General features: G+C 44.5%; 1 protein-coding gene across 43 annotated transcripts in view; it reads right to left on the reverse strand.

Moving 5' to 3' along the window:
• Positions 1-17096, reverse strand: part of LOC142250958 (uncharacterized) — a 345599-nt gene that overhangs the window by 90650 nt on the left and 237853 nt on the right. For 41 of the 43 annotated variants that reach the window (XM_075323314.1, XM_075323336.1, XM_075323323.1 and 38 more), the window contains 7 exons: positions 14772-14846; positions 14440-14529; positions 6862-6987; positions 5859-5930; positions 5460-5549; positions 3745-3855; positions 702-791 (listed from right to left, as the gene is read on the reverse strand). In XM_075323314.1, coding sequence (XP_075179429.1) covers positions 702-791; positions 3745-3855; positions 5460-5549; positions 5859-5930; positions 6862-6987; positions 14440-14529; positions 14772-14846 — 654 coding nt within the window. The remainder of the gene's footprint in view (positions 1-701; positions 792-3744; positions 3856-5459; positions 5550-5858; positions 5931-6861; positions 6988-14439; positions 14530-14771; positions 14847-17096) is intronic. The other 2 variants (XM_075323316.1, XM_075323334.1) reach the window with 2 other exon arrangements.

The raw sequence follows: 17096 nt of genomic DNA on the forward strand, positions 1-17096 counted from the left end.
GTCATTATGAAGTGCCTGTCACCGATAGTGATAATTAAATCCACCACAGACCTTGGACACCTGCAGTCAATGGCTCTTGCACACACAAAAAGATCACTGACTACATTTCTGTAATTTACAGCATTTTCTTTTTGTATTTTTAAAAAAACAAGTATTCACCGTTCAGAAAAGGGATTGCACATGAAATGTATAAAGTTAAAACAGTTGCTTGCAAGCAGGCACGCTGTGCGACACTGAATTATCATTTTTTTCTATGTAAAAAATATTGCGCTGGCCTGCTTGTTATATTAGTTTTAGTGCATTAAACAGAATCTGTTGCCAAGTTTTTGCTACACAATCTGAAAGCAGCATGAAGAAGGGTAAAAGATTCTTGCAATTGAGTTCAACTCAGTCCTAAGAGACATCAGAGGGTCTGAAATATCTTTTTAGTAAAATTGGAGGTTTTGTATACTTTTCTTTCACAATAAATTGATTCACTGTGAATCAAAGTTCCTGGGAAAAGTTACAAAAATTTGTTAAAATCAAAATTCAAAATATCCGCAATTCTCTAGCTGTGACTTGCTGTCTACAACAAAACATTCGGAAATGAAGCTCATGAAATATTTGCAACTGTGTTGATTCACTTTAATCTATATGAAAAGTGTAAACCCTGCTTTAAAGTAATCATATAAGTAAATAATAATGAGGCAAATCATACTCACGTGGACATTCACATGGTACGAGAGGACATATATAACTGTCATATGTATCTGGGCTGCAGTTTTCAGGAAGGCACCAGCAGGGTTTCTCTCCTATGTTTAGCAGACATGAATATGATTATCATCATCATCATTCTATATAAAGTTATCAACATGATGTCCCAATGAAGAAACGGAAGGAGGGGAATATGAGAAGAAGGGGGGGAGTTTTGACTGCATTGGGCTAATTTTTCCAAAAAATAATTTCAAAGGATGACTTATTCTATTGGAAATTATCCAGACATAGAGGCCAAAGAAGCAACACAATTAGATCATTTTAGTAAGTTGAACAACATACTTTCAGTAGTTGTTGGGTGTTCTGGGGAAGTAGGTGTCATGGTTGTAGTTGTTGGGTGTTCTGGGGTAGTAGGTGACATGGTTGTAGTTGTTGGGTGTTCTGGGGTAGTAGGTGGCATGGTTGTAGTTGTTGGGTGTTCTGGGGTAGTAGGTGGCATGGTTGTAGTTGTTGGGTGTTCTGGGGTAGTAGGTGGCATGGTTGTAGTTGTTGGGTGTTCTGGGGTAGTAGGTGGCATGGTTGTAGTTGTTGGGTGTTCTGGGGTAGTAGGTGGCATGGTTGTAGTTGTTGGGTGTTCTGGGGTAGTAGGTGGCATGGTTGTAGTTGTTAGGTGTTCTGGGGTAGTAGGTGGCATGGTTGTAGTTGTTGGGTGTTCTGGGATAGTAGGTGGCATGGTTGTAGTTGTTGGGTGTTCTGGGGTAGTAGGTGACATGGTTGTAGTTGTTGGGTGTTCTGGGGTAGTAGGTGGCATGGTTGTAGTTGTTGGGTGTTCTGGGGTAGTAGGTGGCATGGTTGTAGTTGTTGGGTGTTCTGGGGTAGTAGGTGGCCAGGTTGTAGTTGTTTGGTGTTCTGGGGTAGTAGGTGACATGGTTGTAGTTGTTGGGTGTTCTGGGGTAGTAGATGGCATGGTTGTAGTTGTTGGGTGTTCTGGGGTAGTAGGTGACATGGTTGTAGTTTGGTGTTCTGGGATAGTAGGTGACATGGTTGTAGTTGTTGGGTGTTCTGGGGTAGTAGGTGACATGGTTGTAGTTGGTGGGTGTTCTGGGGTAGTAGGTGGCATGGTTGTAGTTGTTTGGTGTTCTGGGGTAGTAGTTGGCATGGTTGTAGTTGGTGGGTGTTCTGGGGTAGTAGGTGGCATGATTGTAGTTGATGGTCTTTGTGTAGTGCCTGATAAAAAAAAAGAAGTTAATTTATTACAATGAAAAAGGGGAATGTGATGATAAGCAAGGTACATATATCGAATGTGATGTGAGAGTGACATTTAATATAGGGGTGTATTGATCATGATCGTAAAGGGCATGACTGAGCCCATTTTGGAGGGGGGTCTGCCGGCCCCAACGCCTATTTCAGATTGATGTGTATTGAGTTCATTCAGCTGAAATGTATTGTGATGCAGAGACCTTTTGGATCTCTGCACCACAAAACATGCTGCCGGCCACTCAGACGCTAGCAGCTGATGCGGCATACTAGGCAATAGCGTTGCATGGAAGTGACATAATGTGCCACCATAACAGGCATGCCGAGGTCAGCTGCCATCTACAGATGAGGTTGTCGTGGGTCTTGTGAGGAAATAAAGGTGTAACGAATGTTTGTTAATGCGCTAGAGAACAGCGGCAACAGGGTGACATATATACCAGAATGGAGGACATATATACCAGAAAGAGGCCCAGGATGGGGAACATATATACCAAGGAGTGGCCTAGGAAAAAGGACATATATATAACAGGAAGGGTGAATGATATACTTGGAATTGGCCCAGTATGGGAGACATATTTACAAGGTAGGAACCTCGGATGGGGGACATATGTCACAGGATTGGGACAGATATATCAGGAAGAGGGACATGTACAGTATATGGCAAGGATGATGGACAAGTAGAACAGAATAGGGAAAACATATACCAGGATGAGGCCCAGAATGGATTACATTTATACATAGAAGGGGCCCAGAATGGGGGACATATATACCTAGAAGACGTCCAAGATGGGGGACATTAGTTCAGGATGGGGTACATCTAATATATAAAGCTGAATGTGTGTATGTGTGTTTGTATGTATGTCCGGGATTGGCATCTGCACCGTCGCAGCTACAGCCACAAAATTTTGCACACACACTTCTGGACCCCAAGAGCGTCATAGGCTATGTTTTGAGGGGAAATTTTAACCCCGCACTTTACAGTTATTCGCCAAAAAAACTGCCTCCATTAAAGCGAATGGAGCTGGGAGCCACAGTGCAGCCAGAACTTCAGAAGAATGCGCAGCCACACCCTTATATGGAATGTGGCGTGTCACAATGCAGCCAGGGAAAGAGACAGACACAGACAGGGTAAGAAACATACATAGACAGGGTAAGACACAGACAAAGAGACAGACTGACAGGGAAAGAGAGGGAAAGAAAGAGACAGGTTAAGAGACAGACACAGGTAAAGAGACAGACACAGACAAAGAGACAGACAGGGAAACAGACAGACAGGGAAAGAGACAGACATGGTAAGAGACAGACAATGACAAAGAGACAGACAAAGACAGACACAGGGAAAGAGACAGAGGGAAAGAGAAAGACAGGGAAAGAGAGGGAAAGAGAGGGAAAGAGACAGACAGGGAAAGTGACAGAGATAGATAGACAGACAGGGAAAGAGATTGAGACAGACGGAGAAAGAGACAGAGACAGTCAGAGACAGACAGGGAAAGAGACAGACAGACAAAGAGATAGAGAGAGAGACAGAGAGATATATACAGAGGGGGAGACAGACATTATAATTACATTTCTATCTATTTGTTTTGTGGTTTTTGTGTGCAGAATACATATTTGTTAATACATTCTATTTTGTTAACAGCAGTTATTAACCTGGGCAAAGCCGGGTAGTACAGCTAGTTATAAATAATGAAAGGGAAGGTGGGCAACATGTAAACAATTTATTTGAAAAGAAAAAAGTCAATGAGACTGAAGAATCAAAATCCTTTGATAAGTTTAGTAAATTGAGTAACGCACCTTCAGTAGTAGGTGTTATAGTTGTAGGTGTTGGGAGTTGTGCAGTAGTAGGAGTCTTGGTTGTAGGTGGCATGGTTGTAGTTGTTGAATGTACTATAGTAGTAGTGCGGTCTGGCGTTGGAACAAAAACAAGCATAAAAGAAAAATAGTTAAATTATTTCTAACAAAGAAGAGAATGTAAAGGTGATCAGTGGGCACAAGTATATGTGATGTGGACAATGACATTTTTAAGAGCAAGGCAACCTTTAACGCAAACAAAACCGTATTAGTGTCAAAGTGATGTCACCCAAGAAATGTATGGTATCTCGTTTGTAAAAGACCTCTTTTCATAGCACAGTACACTACATACATTTTTTTTTTAAATGAAAAAAAGTTTCAAAAATTATCCCCCTTTGAAATATGCAGTCAAGAAAACTGTTCTGAGCAAACTACAACTCAAACTGACAGTGTCACTCTCAGAAGTAACATTATCCTGTTGAAACTGATATAAGTAATTTACTATAAATTCCATAACACTCTCCGCTTTTTCCCCACTAATTTTCATGCCATACAAAGGAGGCCTGCTGTAGCCTGCATTTGTTACTACTACTGGCTGGACAGCAGCTGGTACTAGTGGTAGTGATGATGCTTTTGCTGCCACAGTATGATTTATTTTCTTTTATACTTCCATGCTCAATGTGGTAACCATTTTTTTCTTTTACCATACATTTTATGTAATGCTTTAATTTAATTTTAACAATCATTTCAACCTTAATTTTTCAACCTTTGCCAAAAAAGACATACAAATAAATACTAGATAGGTTTGTACACCTACAGAAAGCAAAATGTGGCATCAGAGCAAAGTATAGGTGTAGCGTGTACAGTTGTCAAAATTGGACTTGGAAAATATGTGTGCAAAAATAGACATGCAAATAAATGGCTACATGGTTTTTAATTTATGCTTTTATGCTTTCAACAAAATTCAACTCTCTTTCTAAAAATGAGAAAATAAAAAATGCTAGGTAGGTAGACATCGAAAAAGACAGTATCTGCAGCAGGGTACAGTATTGGTGTGGTACTGAAAAATATAAAATTGACTAGTAAAACAAATACGCGAAAAGAAAACATTGATTGTGACATACACACATTATGGGTTAGACAGTCACAGTTAAATTTCTGAATTTCTGGGAATTTTCTTTTTGTATTTTAAAAGTATTCCCCAATTCAGAAAAGTGATTGCACATGAAATGTAAAAATTCAGTACAGTTGCTTATGATCAGGCATGCTGTGCAACACTGAATTTACATTTCTTTTCTATAAAATATATTGCGCTGGCCTGCTTATTAATTCTAGTGCATTAAACAGAATCTGTCACAAAGTTTTTGTTACATTATGTCAAACAAGCATGAAAGTATGGTAAAATATTCTTGCAAGTCAGTTCAATTAAGTCCTAAGAGACATCAGAGGGTCACAATTATCTTTTCAGGCTTTTGAATACTTTGATTTCACAGTAAATTGATTCACTTTGAATAAAATTTCATGGGAGAAGTAAGCAAAATTTGTTGAAATGAAAATTCAAAATATCTGCACGTCTCTAGCTGTGACTTGCTGCATTCAACAAAATGTTCAGAAATGAAGACCACAAAATATTTGCAATTTTAATCTCTATGAAAAGTGTAAAATTCTGCTTTAAAGTAAGCACGAGGTTAAATAATATTGAGGCAAATCATACTTACATGGACAGTCACATGGTACAAGAGGACATAGATAACTGTAATACATTTCTGGGCTGCAGTTTTCAGGAAGACACCAACAGTGACCTATTCCTATATATAGAAGACATGAATATTATTATCATCAGTTTTCAGGAAGGCACCAGCAGGGTTTCTCTCCTATGTTTAGCAGACATGAATATAATTATCATCATCATATTATATAAAGGTATCAATATGATGTCCCAATGCAGAAAAAGAATGAGGGAAATAGCAAATAGCAGGCAGGTTGTTTTGGATGCAATGGGATGAATTTGGCCAAAAATTTATTTCAATGGAAAATTTATTCTATTGGAAATAATCCAGACATAGAGGCCAAAGAACCAACACAATTAGATAGTTTTAGTAAGCTGAGTATCATACTTTCAGTAGTTGTTGGGTGTTCTGTGGTAGTAGGTGGCCTGGTTGTAGTTGGTGGTGTTTGTGTAGTAGTGCCTGATAAAAAAAAAGTTAATTTATAACAATAAAAAAGTGTAATGTGATGATAAGCAAAATACATGGAGCATATGTGATGTGGGAGTGACATTTAATATAGGGCAAGACCAGGTGTGTATTGATCGTGGCCGTAAAGGGCGTTACTGAGCCCATTTTGGAGGTGGGCCTGCTAACCCCAATGCCTATTTCAGATGGATGTGCATCCATCTCAAATGTATTATGATGCAGAGACCTGATAGGTCTCTGCACCACAATACATGCTGCCAGCCAATCACAGACTAGCAGCTGACGTTGACATGCTAGGCAATGGAGTTGCATGTAAGTGACATAATGTGCCACCAAAGCAGGCATGCAGATGTCAGCTGCCATCTACGTATGAGGTTGCGTCTTGTCTTGGGAGAAAACAAAGGTGAGAAGAGTGATTTTTAAAGCGGTAGAAAACAGTGGCAAAAGGATGACATATACCAGGATGGGGGACATATACCAGGAAGTGGCCTAGGAAAAGGGAGATATATACCAGGAAAGGGCCAAGGATGGGTGAATTTTATATTTGGAATCAGCCCAGTATGGGAGACATATATACCAGGTAGGAACCCTGGATGGGGGACATATCACAGGATTGTGACATACTGTATATACCAGGATGGGGGATATATATGGGGATGGGGACAAGGATGAGGGACATGTGGAACAGAATAGGGAAAACATATACCAAGATGGGGCCCAGATTGGTGGACATATATGCATAAAAGGGACCCATGATGGGGTCATTTATACCTGGAAGATACCCAAGATGGGGGACATTAGTTTAGGATGGGGTACATTACTAAATAATGAAAGGGAAGTGGGCAACATATAACCCAATGTTTTACAAAGAAACCAGACAATGAAGTTGATGAATCAAAATCCTCTGATAAGTTTAGTAACGCACCTTTAGTGGTAGGTGTTCTGGTTGTAGTTGTCGGGAGTTGTGTAATAGTAGGAATCTTGGACACAGTAACTGTGTGTTTTCTGGTTGTAGTTGTTGGATGTGCTGTAGTAGTAGTACGGTCTGGCCCTGGAACAAAAAAATTATCAATGAAAAATAATTAACTTATTCCTAACAAAGAAGAGAATGTAAAGGTGATCAGTGAGCACATAGTTTATGTGATGTGGACAGTGACATTTTTAAGTCAATCTTTAATGCAAACATAACTTTAGTAATGTCAAAGTGATGTTACCAAAGAAAGGAATGGTATCTCACGAATAAATGACATCCTATTTTATAGCACTGTACACTACATATTTTTTTAAATGAAAAAGTTTCAAAAATTATCCCCCTTTGAAATTTGCGGTCAAGCAAACTGTTCTGAGAAAATCACAACTCAAACTGACAGTGTCACTCTCAGAAGTAACATTATCCTGCTGAGACTGATATAAGCAATTTACTATGAATTCCATAACACTCTACGCTTTTTACCCGCTAATTCGCATGTCATGCACAAAGGAGGCCTGCTATAGCTTACGTTTGCTAGTACTACTGGCTGGACAGCAGCTGGGTCCAGTGGTAGTGATGATGCGTTTGCTTCCACAGTATGATTATTTTTTTTCTTTTATATTTTCATGTTCAATGTCTTAAACATTTTTTTCTTTTACCATACATTTTATATAATGCTTTAATTTAAATTTAACAATCTTTTCAATCTTAATTTTTCAACCTTTTCCAAAAGGAAATACTAGATAGGTGTGTACTCCTACAGAAAGCATAATGTGGCATCAGAGCGAAGTATACGTGTGGCATGTACAGTTGTCAAATTGGACTTGGAAAATAGGTGTGCAAAAATAGACACGTGCAATTAAATGGCTACATGGTTTTTAATTTATGCTTTTATGTTTTCAACAAAACTCAACTTGGTTTCTAAAAATGACAAAAAAGAGAATTTTGTTACTTACCGTAAATTCTTTTTCTTATAGTTCCGACATGGGAGACCCAGACCATGGGTGTATAGCTTCTGCCTCCGGAGGACACACAAAGTACTACACTAAAAGTGTAGCTCCTCCCTCCGAGCATATACACCCCCTGGATGACCACATCTAACCAGTTTAGTGCAAAAGCTGAAGGAGGACATCCACCCATAAGTAGAGATAGAGTAAAACCCGGAATAACCGGAACCTCTGTCTACAACAACAGCCGGTGAAAACACACGGAACAAGAACTGCCAACAGGCAACAGGGAGGGTGCTGGGTCTCCCATGTCGGAACTATAAGAAAAAGAATTTACGGTAAGTAACAAAATTCTCTTTTTCTTCATCGTTCCTTATGGGAGACCCAGACCATGGGACGTCTCAAAGCAGTCCATGGGTGGGAAATAAACAGAACTGAGAAGTAGGTCAAACCTAACTTCACAAATGGGCGACAGCCGCCTGAAGGATGCGTCTGCCCAAGCTCGCATCTGCCGAAGCATGAGCATGCACTTGGTAGTGCTTCGAAAAGGTGTGCAGACTAGACCAAGTGGCAGCCTGACAAACCTGCTGAGCCGTAGCCTGGTGCCTGAAAGCCCAGGAGGCACCGACAGCTCTGGTCGAGTGCGCCTTAATCCCTGGCGGTGGGGGCACCTGAGAACATTGGTAGGCATCGGATATGGCCGACCTAATCCAACGAGCTAGGGTCGGTTTAGAAGCCGAGAGACCCTTGCGCTGACCCGTGGTTAGTACAAAAAGAGAGGTGCACCGCCTAAGAGCGGCGGTGCGTGACACATAGATCCGGAGCACCCGCACCAAATCCAAAGTATGCAACGCTTTCTCAAAGCGATGCACAGGGGCCGGACAAAGGGAAGGCAATGAAATGTCCTGGTTAAGGTGGAAAGGAGACACCACCTTAGGGAGAAAGTCCGGAGTCGGACGGAGAACCACCTTGTCTTGGTGAAAAACCAAAAAGGGTGACTCCGAAGAGAGCGCAGCCAAATCAGAGACTCTCCTGAGAGAAGTTATGGCCACCAGAAAGACCACTTTCTGTGAAAGTCGGAACAAAGGAACCTCCCTAAGAGGCTCAAAGGGGGGTTTCTGTAAGGCCGTGAGGACCAGATTAAGGTCCCAGGGATCCAAAGGCCGCCGGTAAGGAGGAATGATGTGAGTTGCGCCCTGTATGAAGGTGCGCACCTGGGCCAGTCGGGCGATACGCCGCTGGAAAAACACTGACAGAGCCGAGACCTGTCCCTTGAGGGAATTGAGGGATAGTCCTAGCTGCAGGCTGGACTGTAGAAAGGACAGGATGGTCGGCAAAGAAAACGGCCAAGGAGCATGGCCGGAAGAGCGACACCAGGACAGGAAAATCCTCCAAGTCCTGTGGTAAATCCTGGCCGAGGAAGACTTCCGAGCCTGAGTCATAGTGGAGATGACCTCGGAAGGAATGCCTGAAGCCGTCAGGATCCAGGACTCAAGAGCCACGCCGTCAATCTGAGAGCCGCAGAATTCTGGCGGAAAAACGGACCTTGAGAGAGAAGGTCTGGGCGGTCCGGGAGATGCCACGGCATTTCTACGGACAGAAGGAGCAGGTCTGGGTACCAAGCTCGCCTGGGCCAGTCTGGAGCAATGATTATAACCTGACGGCCCTCCATTCTGATCTTGTGCAGGACTCTGGGCAAGAGAGCTAGAGGGGGAAACACGTAGGCCAGACGGAACTGGGACCAATCTTGAACCAGCGCGTCTGCTGCCAAGGCCTGAGGATCGTGGGAACGAGCCACGTAAACCGGGACCTTGTTGTTGTGTCGGGATGCCATTAGATCCACTTCCGGAGTGCCCCACTTGCGGCAGATTGACCGGAACACTGCCGGCTGCAGGGCCCACTCGCCGCTGTCCACGGTTTGACGGCTGAGATAATCTGCCTCCCAGTTTTCTACGCCTGGGATGTGGACTGCGGATATGGTGGACTTGGAGTCCTCCGTCCACTGAAGGATGCGTTGAACTTCCAACATCGCCAGGCGGCTGTGAGTCCCGCCCTGGTGATTGATGTAGGCAACTGCTGTCGCATTGTCCGACTGGACCCGAATGTGCTTGCCCGCCAACAGATGGTGAAAGGCTACGAGAGCTAGAAGTACAGCCCTGATTTCCAGCACATTGATCGAGAGGGCTGATTCGGACGGAGTCCAAGTGCCCTGTGCTCGGTGGTGGAGAAATACTGCTCCCCAGCCGGAGAGACTGGCATCTGTGGTGAGGATCACCCAGGACAGAGTCAGGAAGGAGCGTCCCTGAGACAGAAAGAGGGGCCGAAGCCACCACTGGAGAGAGCTCCTGGCTTGTGGCGACAGAGCCACTAGCCTGTGCAAGGAAGAGGTCCGCTTGTCCCAACAGCGGAGAATGTCCAGCTGCAGGGGACGCAGATGGAACTGGGCAAAGGGAACCGCTTCCATTGACGCCACCATCTGACCCAGCACCTGCATGAGGTGCCTGATGGAATGACGGCGGGGCTTCAACAGAGAACGCACCGCCAGATGAAGGGACTGCTGTTTGACTAAGGGCAGCTTCACAAGTGCTGGCAGAGTCTCGAATTGCATCCCTAGGTACGTAAGTTTCTGGGTCGGGGTCAGAGTGGACTTGGGCAGATTGACAAGCCACCCGAAATGAACAAGCGTGGCAAGAGTGAGCGAGACACTCCGCTGACAGTCTGCACTGGATGAGGCCTTGACTAGAAGGTCGTCCAGGTAAGGGATTACTGCCAACCCCTGGAGATGCAGAACCGCAACCACTGCTGCCATGACCTTGGTGAAAACACGAGGGGCCGTGGCTAACCCGAAGGGGAGAGCCACGAATTGGAAATGTTCCTCTCCGATTGCAAAACGTAGCCAACGCTGGTGTGAAACTGCAATTGGCACATGCAGATAGGCATCTCTGATGTTGATGGATGCTAGAAAATCTCCTTGGGTCATTGAAGCAATGACTGATCGCAGAGATTCCATGCGGAAGTGCCGCACCTGAACATGCTTGTTGAGAAGCTTGAGATCCAGGATGGGCCGGAAGGAACCGTCCTTCTTGGGGACCAGGAAGAGGTTTGAGTAGAAACCTCTGAACCGTTCCCGGGCGGGAACCGGAACAATTACTCCGTTGGCCTGCAAGGATGCCACGGCCTGTGAGAAGGCGGCGGCTTTGGAGCAGGGGGGAGTGGACAGAAAAAATCTGTTTGGCGGGCTGGAAGAAAATTCTATCCTGTAGGCGTGGGAGATGATATCCCGCACCCACTGATCGGAGACGTGTTGAAACCACACGTCGCCAAAGTGGGAGAGCCTGCCACCGACCAAGGACGTTGCTGGCGCAGCCAGAAAGTCAAGAGGAGGCTGCCTTAGTGGCAGCGGCTCCTCCGTTCTTCTGAGGACGCGGCTTCGCGCGCCAGCTGGGTTTACGATCCTTGGCTGAGTTGGTGGACGAAGCTGAGGGCTTAGAGGATGACCAGTTAGAGGAACGAAAGGAACGAAACCTCGACTGGTTCCTGCCCTGGACAGGTTTCCTGGTTTTAGTTTGTGGCAAGGAAGTACTCTTCCCGCCAGTAGCTTCCTTAATAATTTCATCCAGTTGTTCACCGAACAGCCGGGACCCAGCAAAGGGGAGCCCAGCAAGATACTTCTTGGAAGAAGCGTCTGCTTTCCACTCTCGAAGCCACAGGATCCTGCGGATCGCGAGGGAATTAGCAGAAGCCACCGCCGTGCGGTGAGAAGCCTCCAGAATGGCAGACATGGCATAGGATGAAAAAGCCGAAGCCTGGGAAGTTAAGGCAACCATCTCGGGTATAGAGTCCCTGGCGAGGGAATGTATCTCCGCCAGAGAAGCAGAGACTGCCTTAAGCGCCCACACTGCTGCAAAGGACGGGGAGAACGAGGCTCCTGCCGCCTCATATACAGATTTGGCCAGAAAGTCAACCTGGCGGTCAGTGGGATCCTTAAGAGAGGTGCCATCGGCCACAGATACAACTGTCCGGGCTGAGATTCTAGACACCGGAGGATCTACCTTTGGTGACAAGAGCCCACTCCTTGACCACTTCTGGTGGAAAAGGAAAACGGTCATCAGAACTACGCTTTGGAAAGAGTTTGTCAGGACTGGCCCTGGGCTTGGTCACAGTGGCCTGAAAACTGGAGTGGTTAAAAAACATACTCCTTGCTCTCTTAGGTGAGGTAAACTGGTGTTTTTCTACCAGAGAGGCTTGTTCCTCAGACACTGGTGGATTGAGGTTCAGTACTGAGTTAATGGATGCAATCAAGTCACTAACATCCGCATCACCCTCAGATAAATCAATGGGGTACATAGAGGTAGCGTCTGAGCCCACAGTAAAAGTATCCTCCTCGCCCTGCAATTCAGCTTGTGAATCAGAGCCGTGGGACGAGGAAGGAGAAGAATCCCTGCGTCTCCGTTTAGGAGGACGGGGTCCTAAAACATGCTCTGTTAGCTCTGCAGAGCGAGTCGGAGCAGCAGAGACGCCCTGAGAAGGGGGCTGATGCATGGTCAGCAGAGTCCGGGACAGCTGTCCCATGGAGTCGGCAAAGGACTGTGAGATAGCTTTAGAAAACGATGCTACCCAAGCCGGGGGTTCAGCCACCGGGGCCGGAGCAGCCGGAGGGACCACTGGGGAGACTCCAGGCTGAGGCACCACCATGTTAGAGCAGGCATCACAATGTGGATATGTGCTCGGTTCAGGCAGAATGCGCTGACATGCAGTGCATATAGAGTAAAGCCTTGCAGCCTTGCTCCTAGTGACAGACATGCTGCTGAGGTGGAGGCTCTGCAGTAAAGAATACACTCCTTTAGAATGACCCCCTGAGAGTGTATAATAAAGCCCACAACCAGAGGTTGTGGCTTACCAGACCGGTTTTTGTGTGCCCTCCGGATTCCCAGCTCGGACCCCCAGTGGATGCAGAAGTTGCAGCAGCCAGCGCCGATCAGTGAGTGAACGCTGATAAAATGGCGCTGGAGTGAGGAGGGGGGGCGTTGTTTAGCCCAAGAGCGGGAACCGGAGGGCCAAGGAGAGATACAGGGGAGGGAAACATCTCCTCAGAGAGGAGTGTCCTCCCCTCTGCTGAACGGCCGGTGGGCGGCGCCGCACTGTTCCCCTGCATGACTGACATGCAGGGGAACTGAAAACGAAACTAGGCCGCATCTGAAGCCGGGGCCTAGATTTTTCCATGCGGCCGACGAGCAGGCACCCTCGGAGCGGTTCTCAGGAAAAAACCAGAGTACCGGTCGGAAATTACAGCAAAGTGGCAAAACACACTCTCCCCACAATAAATGTACCCGGGACCCCTGAATAACGTCTCAATACTTAGCTTTTGAGACGCAGGGCCAGGTCCCTGGGGGGGGGTAAACGCTCCGTCTGGCAGGATCCTGACAGGGCTGCGGATGGAGGCCGGTCTCCTGCAAAGCAGTGAGAACCGTGATGGCTCCCACTTCAAGCCAGAGCCTCAGGGGATGGTGAAGGAGCGCGGCATGTGAAGGCTCCAGCCTTGTAAAGTCAACCTTAACAGCACCGCCGACACAGTGGGGTGAGAAGGGACATGCCGGGAGTCCAGATTGGACCCGCTTTTCTTCCAAATCTTTAAAATCAAAAATCTTAAAAATCAAAAATCAGAGAATGCATGTGTGTGTGTGACCTCCTGAACACAAAGCATTGAACTGGTTAGATGTGGTCATCCAGGGGGTGTATATGCTCGGAGGGAGGAGCTACACTTTTAGTGTAGTACTTTGTGTGTCCTCCGTAGGCAGAAGCTATACACCCATGGTCTGGGTCTCCCATAAGCAACGATGAAGAAATTAGAAATGCTAGGTAGGTACACATTGAAAAAGTCAGCATCTGCAGCAGGGTACAGTATTTGTGTGGTATTGAAAAATGTAAAATTGACTAGTAAAACAGATATGAGAAAGCAAAACCCATCCATTGTGACATGCACACTTTGTGGGGTAGACAGTCACAGTTACATTTCTGGATTTCAGGGAATTTTCTTTTTGTATTTTAAGAAATAAGTATTCCCCCATTCAGAAAAGTGATTGCACATGAAATGTAAAAACTTAATACAGTTGCTTGTGAGCAGGCACACTCTGCGACACTGAATTTACATTTTTTTTCTATAAAAGATATTGCGCTGGCCTACTTATTAATTCTAGTGCATTAAACAAAATCTATCACAATGTTTTTGTTACACAATCTGAAAGCAGCATGAAGAAGGGTAATAGATTCTTGCAAGTTAGTTCAATTCAGTCCTAAGAGACATCAGAGGGTCATAATTATCTTCAGTAAAATTGGAGGCTTTGGAATACTATAATTTCACAGTGAATACAATTTCCTGGGAGAAATTAACCAAATTTGGTAAAATCAAAATTCAAAATATCCGCACATCTCTAGCTGTGACTTGCTGTATTCAACAAAATGTTCAGAAATGAAGCCCTTGAAAAATTAGCACCTGTGTAGATTCACTTCAGTCTGAATGGAAAGTGCAAAACTCTGCTTTAATGTCATTATATGGTTAAATAAAAATTAGACAAATCATACTTACGTGGACATTCACATGGTTCGAAAGAACATAGATAACTGTCATACATTTCTGGGCTGCAGTTTTCAGGAAGGCACCAGCAGTGTTTCTCTCCTATATTTAGCAGACAGGAATACTATCATCATCATCATTCTATATAACGTTAGCAACTTTATGTCCCAATGCAGAAATGGAAGGAGGAGAATAGTAAGAAGTAGGTGTTTAGTTCTGGATTCAATGGGATGAGTTTTCTAAAAACTAATTTTAATGGAAAATTTCTTCAATTGGAAATATTCCAGACATAGAGGCCAAAAAACTAAAACAATTAGATAATTTAAGTAAGTCGAGTAACATACCTTCAGTAGTTGTTGGGTGTTCGGTGGTAGTAGGTGGCATGGTTGTAGTTGTTGGTCTTTGTGTAGTAATAATGCCTGAACCCGGTGATGAAAAAAAAAAGTTAATTTATTACAATGAAAAAAGAAGCAATGTACACATAGCACATGTGATTTGCGAGTGAAATATGTAATACAGGGCAAGACCAGGGGCGTAACGATCGTGATCATAGAGGACATGACTGCATCTGTGCTGGAGGGGGTCTGCTGACCCCAAGCTCTAGTTCAAATTGATGTGCATCCAAGGAAGCATATTCAGCTGAAATGTATTGTGGTGCAGAGACCTTTCAGCCAATCAGAAGCTAGCAGCTGACATCAGCATACTAGGCAATGTTGTTGCATGGAAGTGATATAATGCACCACCATAGCAGGCAAGCCAATGCCAACTGCAGGTTACAAAGGAGGATGCTGCGTGACATGTGAAGAAAGGAAGGTGGAAGAATGTGGAATTATGAAGGTGGAATTAATTTTTTTTAATGCATTTGAGAACAGTAGCAAAAGGAGGACATATGTTAAGAGTCTGGTGAGTATGATTGCGGGGTCTGTCATCTCTCTTTTGGGGGTGTCTGCTTTCTTCAATGAATTTTCCTGCGGTGATCTTTAACTTTTTTAGCTGCATAGACACTTCCTTATTGCACTGCCACTGGGGTTTATTTTTATTTTTGAGGTAGGATTATTAAAGGCTTACTCCAATAAAGGCCTAAAAAAATCCTGCTAGGTCTTATTTTCAGGGTAGGGCTTATTTTGTCGTAAACACAGTATCTGCACCATTCTATATAAATGGTGGACAAAATCTGCCAACGGTGAAACAGGTTGGTAGTTAAAATTGCATTACGTAGCTTCCAAAATTAATTTTGTAGGAGAGTCTCTTCGATTAGAAAGATGTCCCATAGTGAGGTTGAGAAACCAATAGTCTCAGGTACATTTAGTAAATTTAGTAACATACCATTAGTAATAGGTGGAATGGTTGTAGTTGTTGGGTGATCTGTGGTGGTAGGTGGCATGGCTGTATTTATTGAGTGTTCTGTGGAAGTAGGTGGCATGATTCTAGTTGCTGAGTGTTCTGTGGTAGTAGGTGGCATGGTTGTAGTTTGTGGGTGTTCTGTGGTAGTAGTTGGCATGGTTATTGTTGGGTGTTCTGTGCTTATAGGTGGCTGGCATGGTTGTATTTCTTGAGTGTTCTGTTGTAGTATGGGGCATAGTTGTAGCTGGTAGGTGTTTCGTGGTAGTAGGTGGCATGGTTCTAGTTGTTGGGTGTTCTGTGGTAGTAGGTGGAATGGTTGTAGTGGTTGGGTGTTCTGTGGTAGGAGTAGGTGACTTGGTTGTTGTTGGGTGTTCTGTTGTAGTATGGGGCATAGTTGTAGCTGTTAGGTGTTTCGTGGTAGTAGGTGGCATGGTTCTAGTTGTTGGGTGTTTTGTGGTAGTAGGTGGAATGGTTGTAGTTGTTGGGTGTTCTGTGGTAGTAGGAGTAGGTGGTATGGTTGTTGTTGGGTGCTCTGTTGTAGTAAGTGGCATGGTTATTGTTATTGGGTGTTCTGGGGCAGTAGGTGGCATGGTTGTAGTTGTTGGGTGTTCTGTGGTAGTAGGTGACTTGGTTGTTGTTGGGTGTTCTGTGGCAGTAAGTGACATGGTTGTAGCTGTTGGCCATTCCGTGGTAGTAGGTGGCATAGTCGTAGTTATTGAGCTTTGTGTATTACTACTGCCTGAACCCGTAGACAAAAGACAAACAAAAAAATTGATTTGTAGCAATAAAAGAGGAGAATGTGATCATAAATAATGGACGCATAGCATATATGATGTGAGTAGTGACATATTTAATATAATTCAAGAAATAGAATTTTGTGTCACTCGAATGTGATGCTACACCTATTACTCACCTAACCCAGTTCCAACTTCAATAACCTGTGGACAGCACCATTTCCATGACCCTCCAGCAGAACCCCCATCATTTGTTTTCTATTCCTCTAGAGAGCAGTCTTTCAATGTTGTAATGGGTATACTCCCCAACTATCCTTGATCCAGTTGGACTGTCTCGAGGTTGGGGAGCTATCCTGCTGAACGTTAGGGGTATGTCTGAAGTTCAGTTGGTTATGTACCCTCAGATTGAAGATAAAACTGAATAGTAGGGTTCAGCAGAGAACCGTAAGCTTCCCGCTCCACTATTCAGCACACGTAGAGACTGAAAGCCTGTCCAGCATCTTTCAGTCACGTGACCTTCTCAGATCACATGACAAGACAGAAAAGATAAAGAGTGTGATGTGCATGCAAGATGTGTGTGCATTTTAATGT

The sequence above is a fragment of the Anomaloglossus baeobatrachus genome, chromosome 9, assembly GCF_048569485.1.
Source record: "Anomaloglossus baeobatrachus isolate aAnoBae1 chromosome 9, aAnoBae1.hap1, whole genome shotgun sequence".
Classification (NCBI taxonomy): Eukaryota; Metazoa; Chordata; class Amphibia; order Anura; family Aromobatidae; genus Anomaloglossus; species Anomaloglossus baeobatrachus.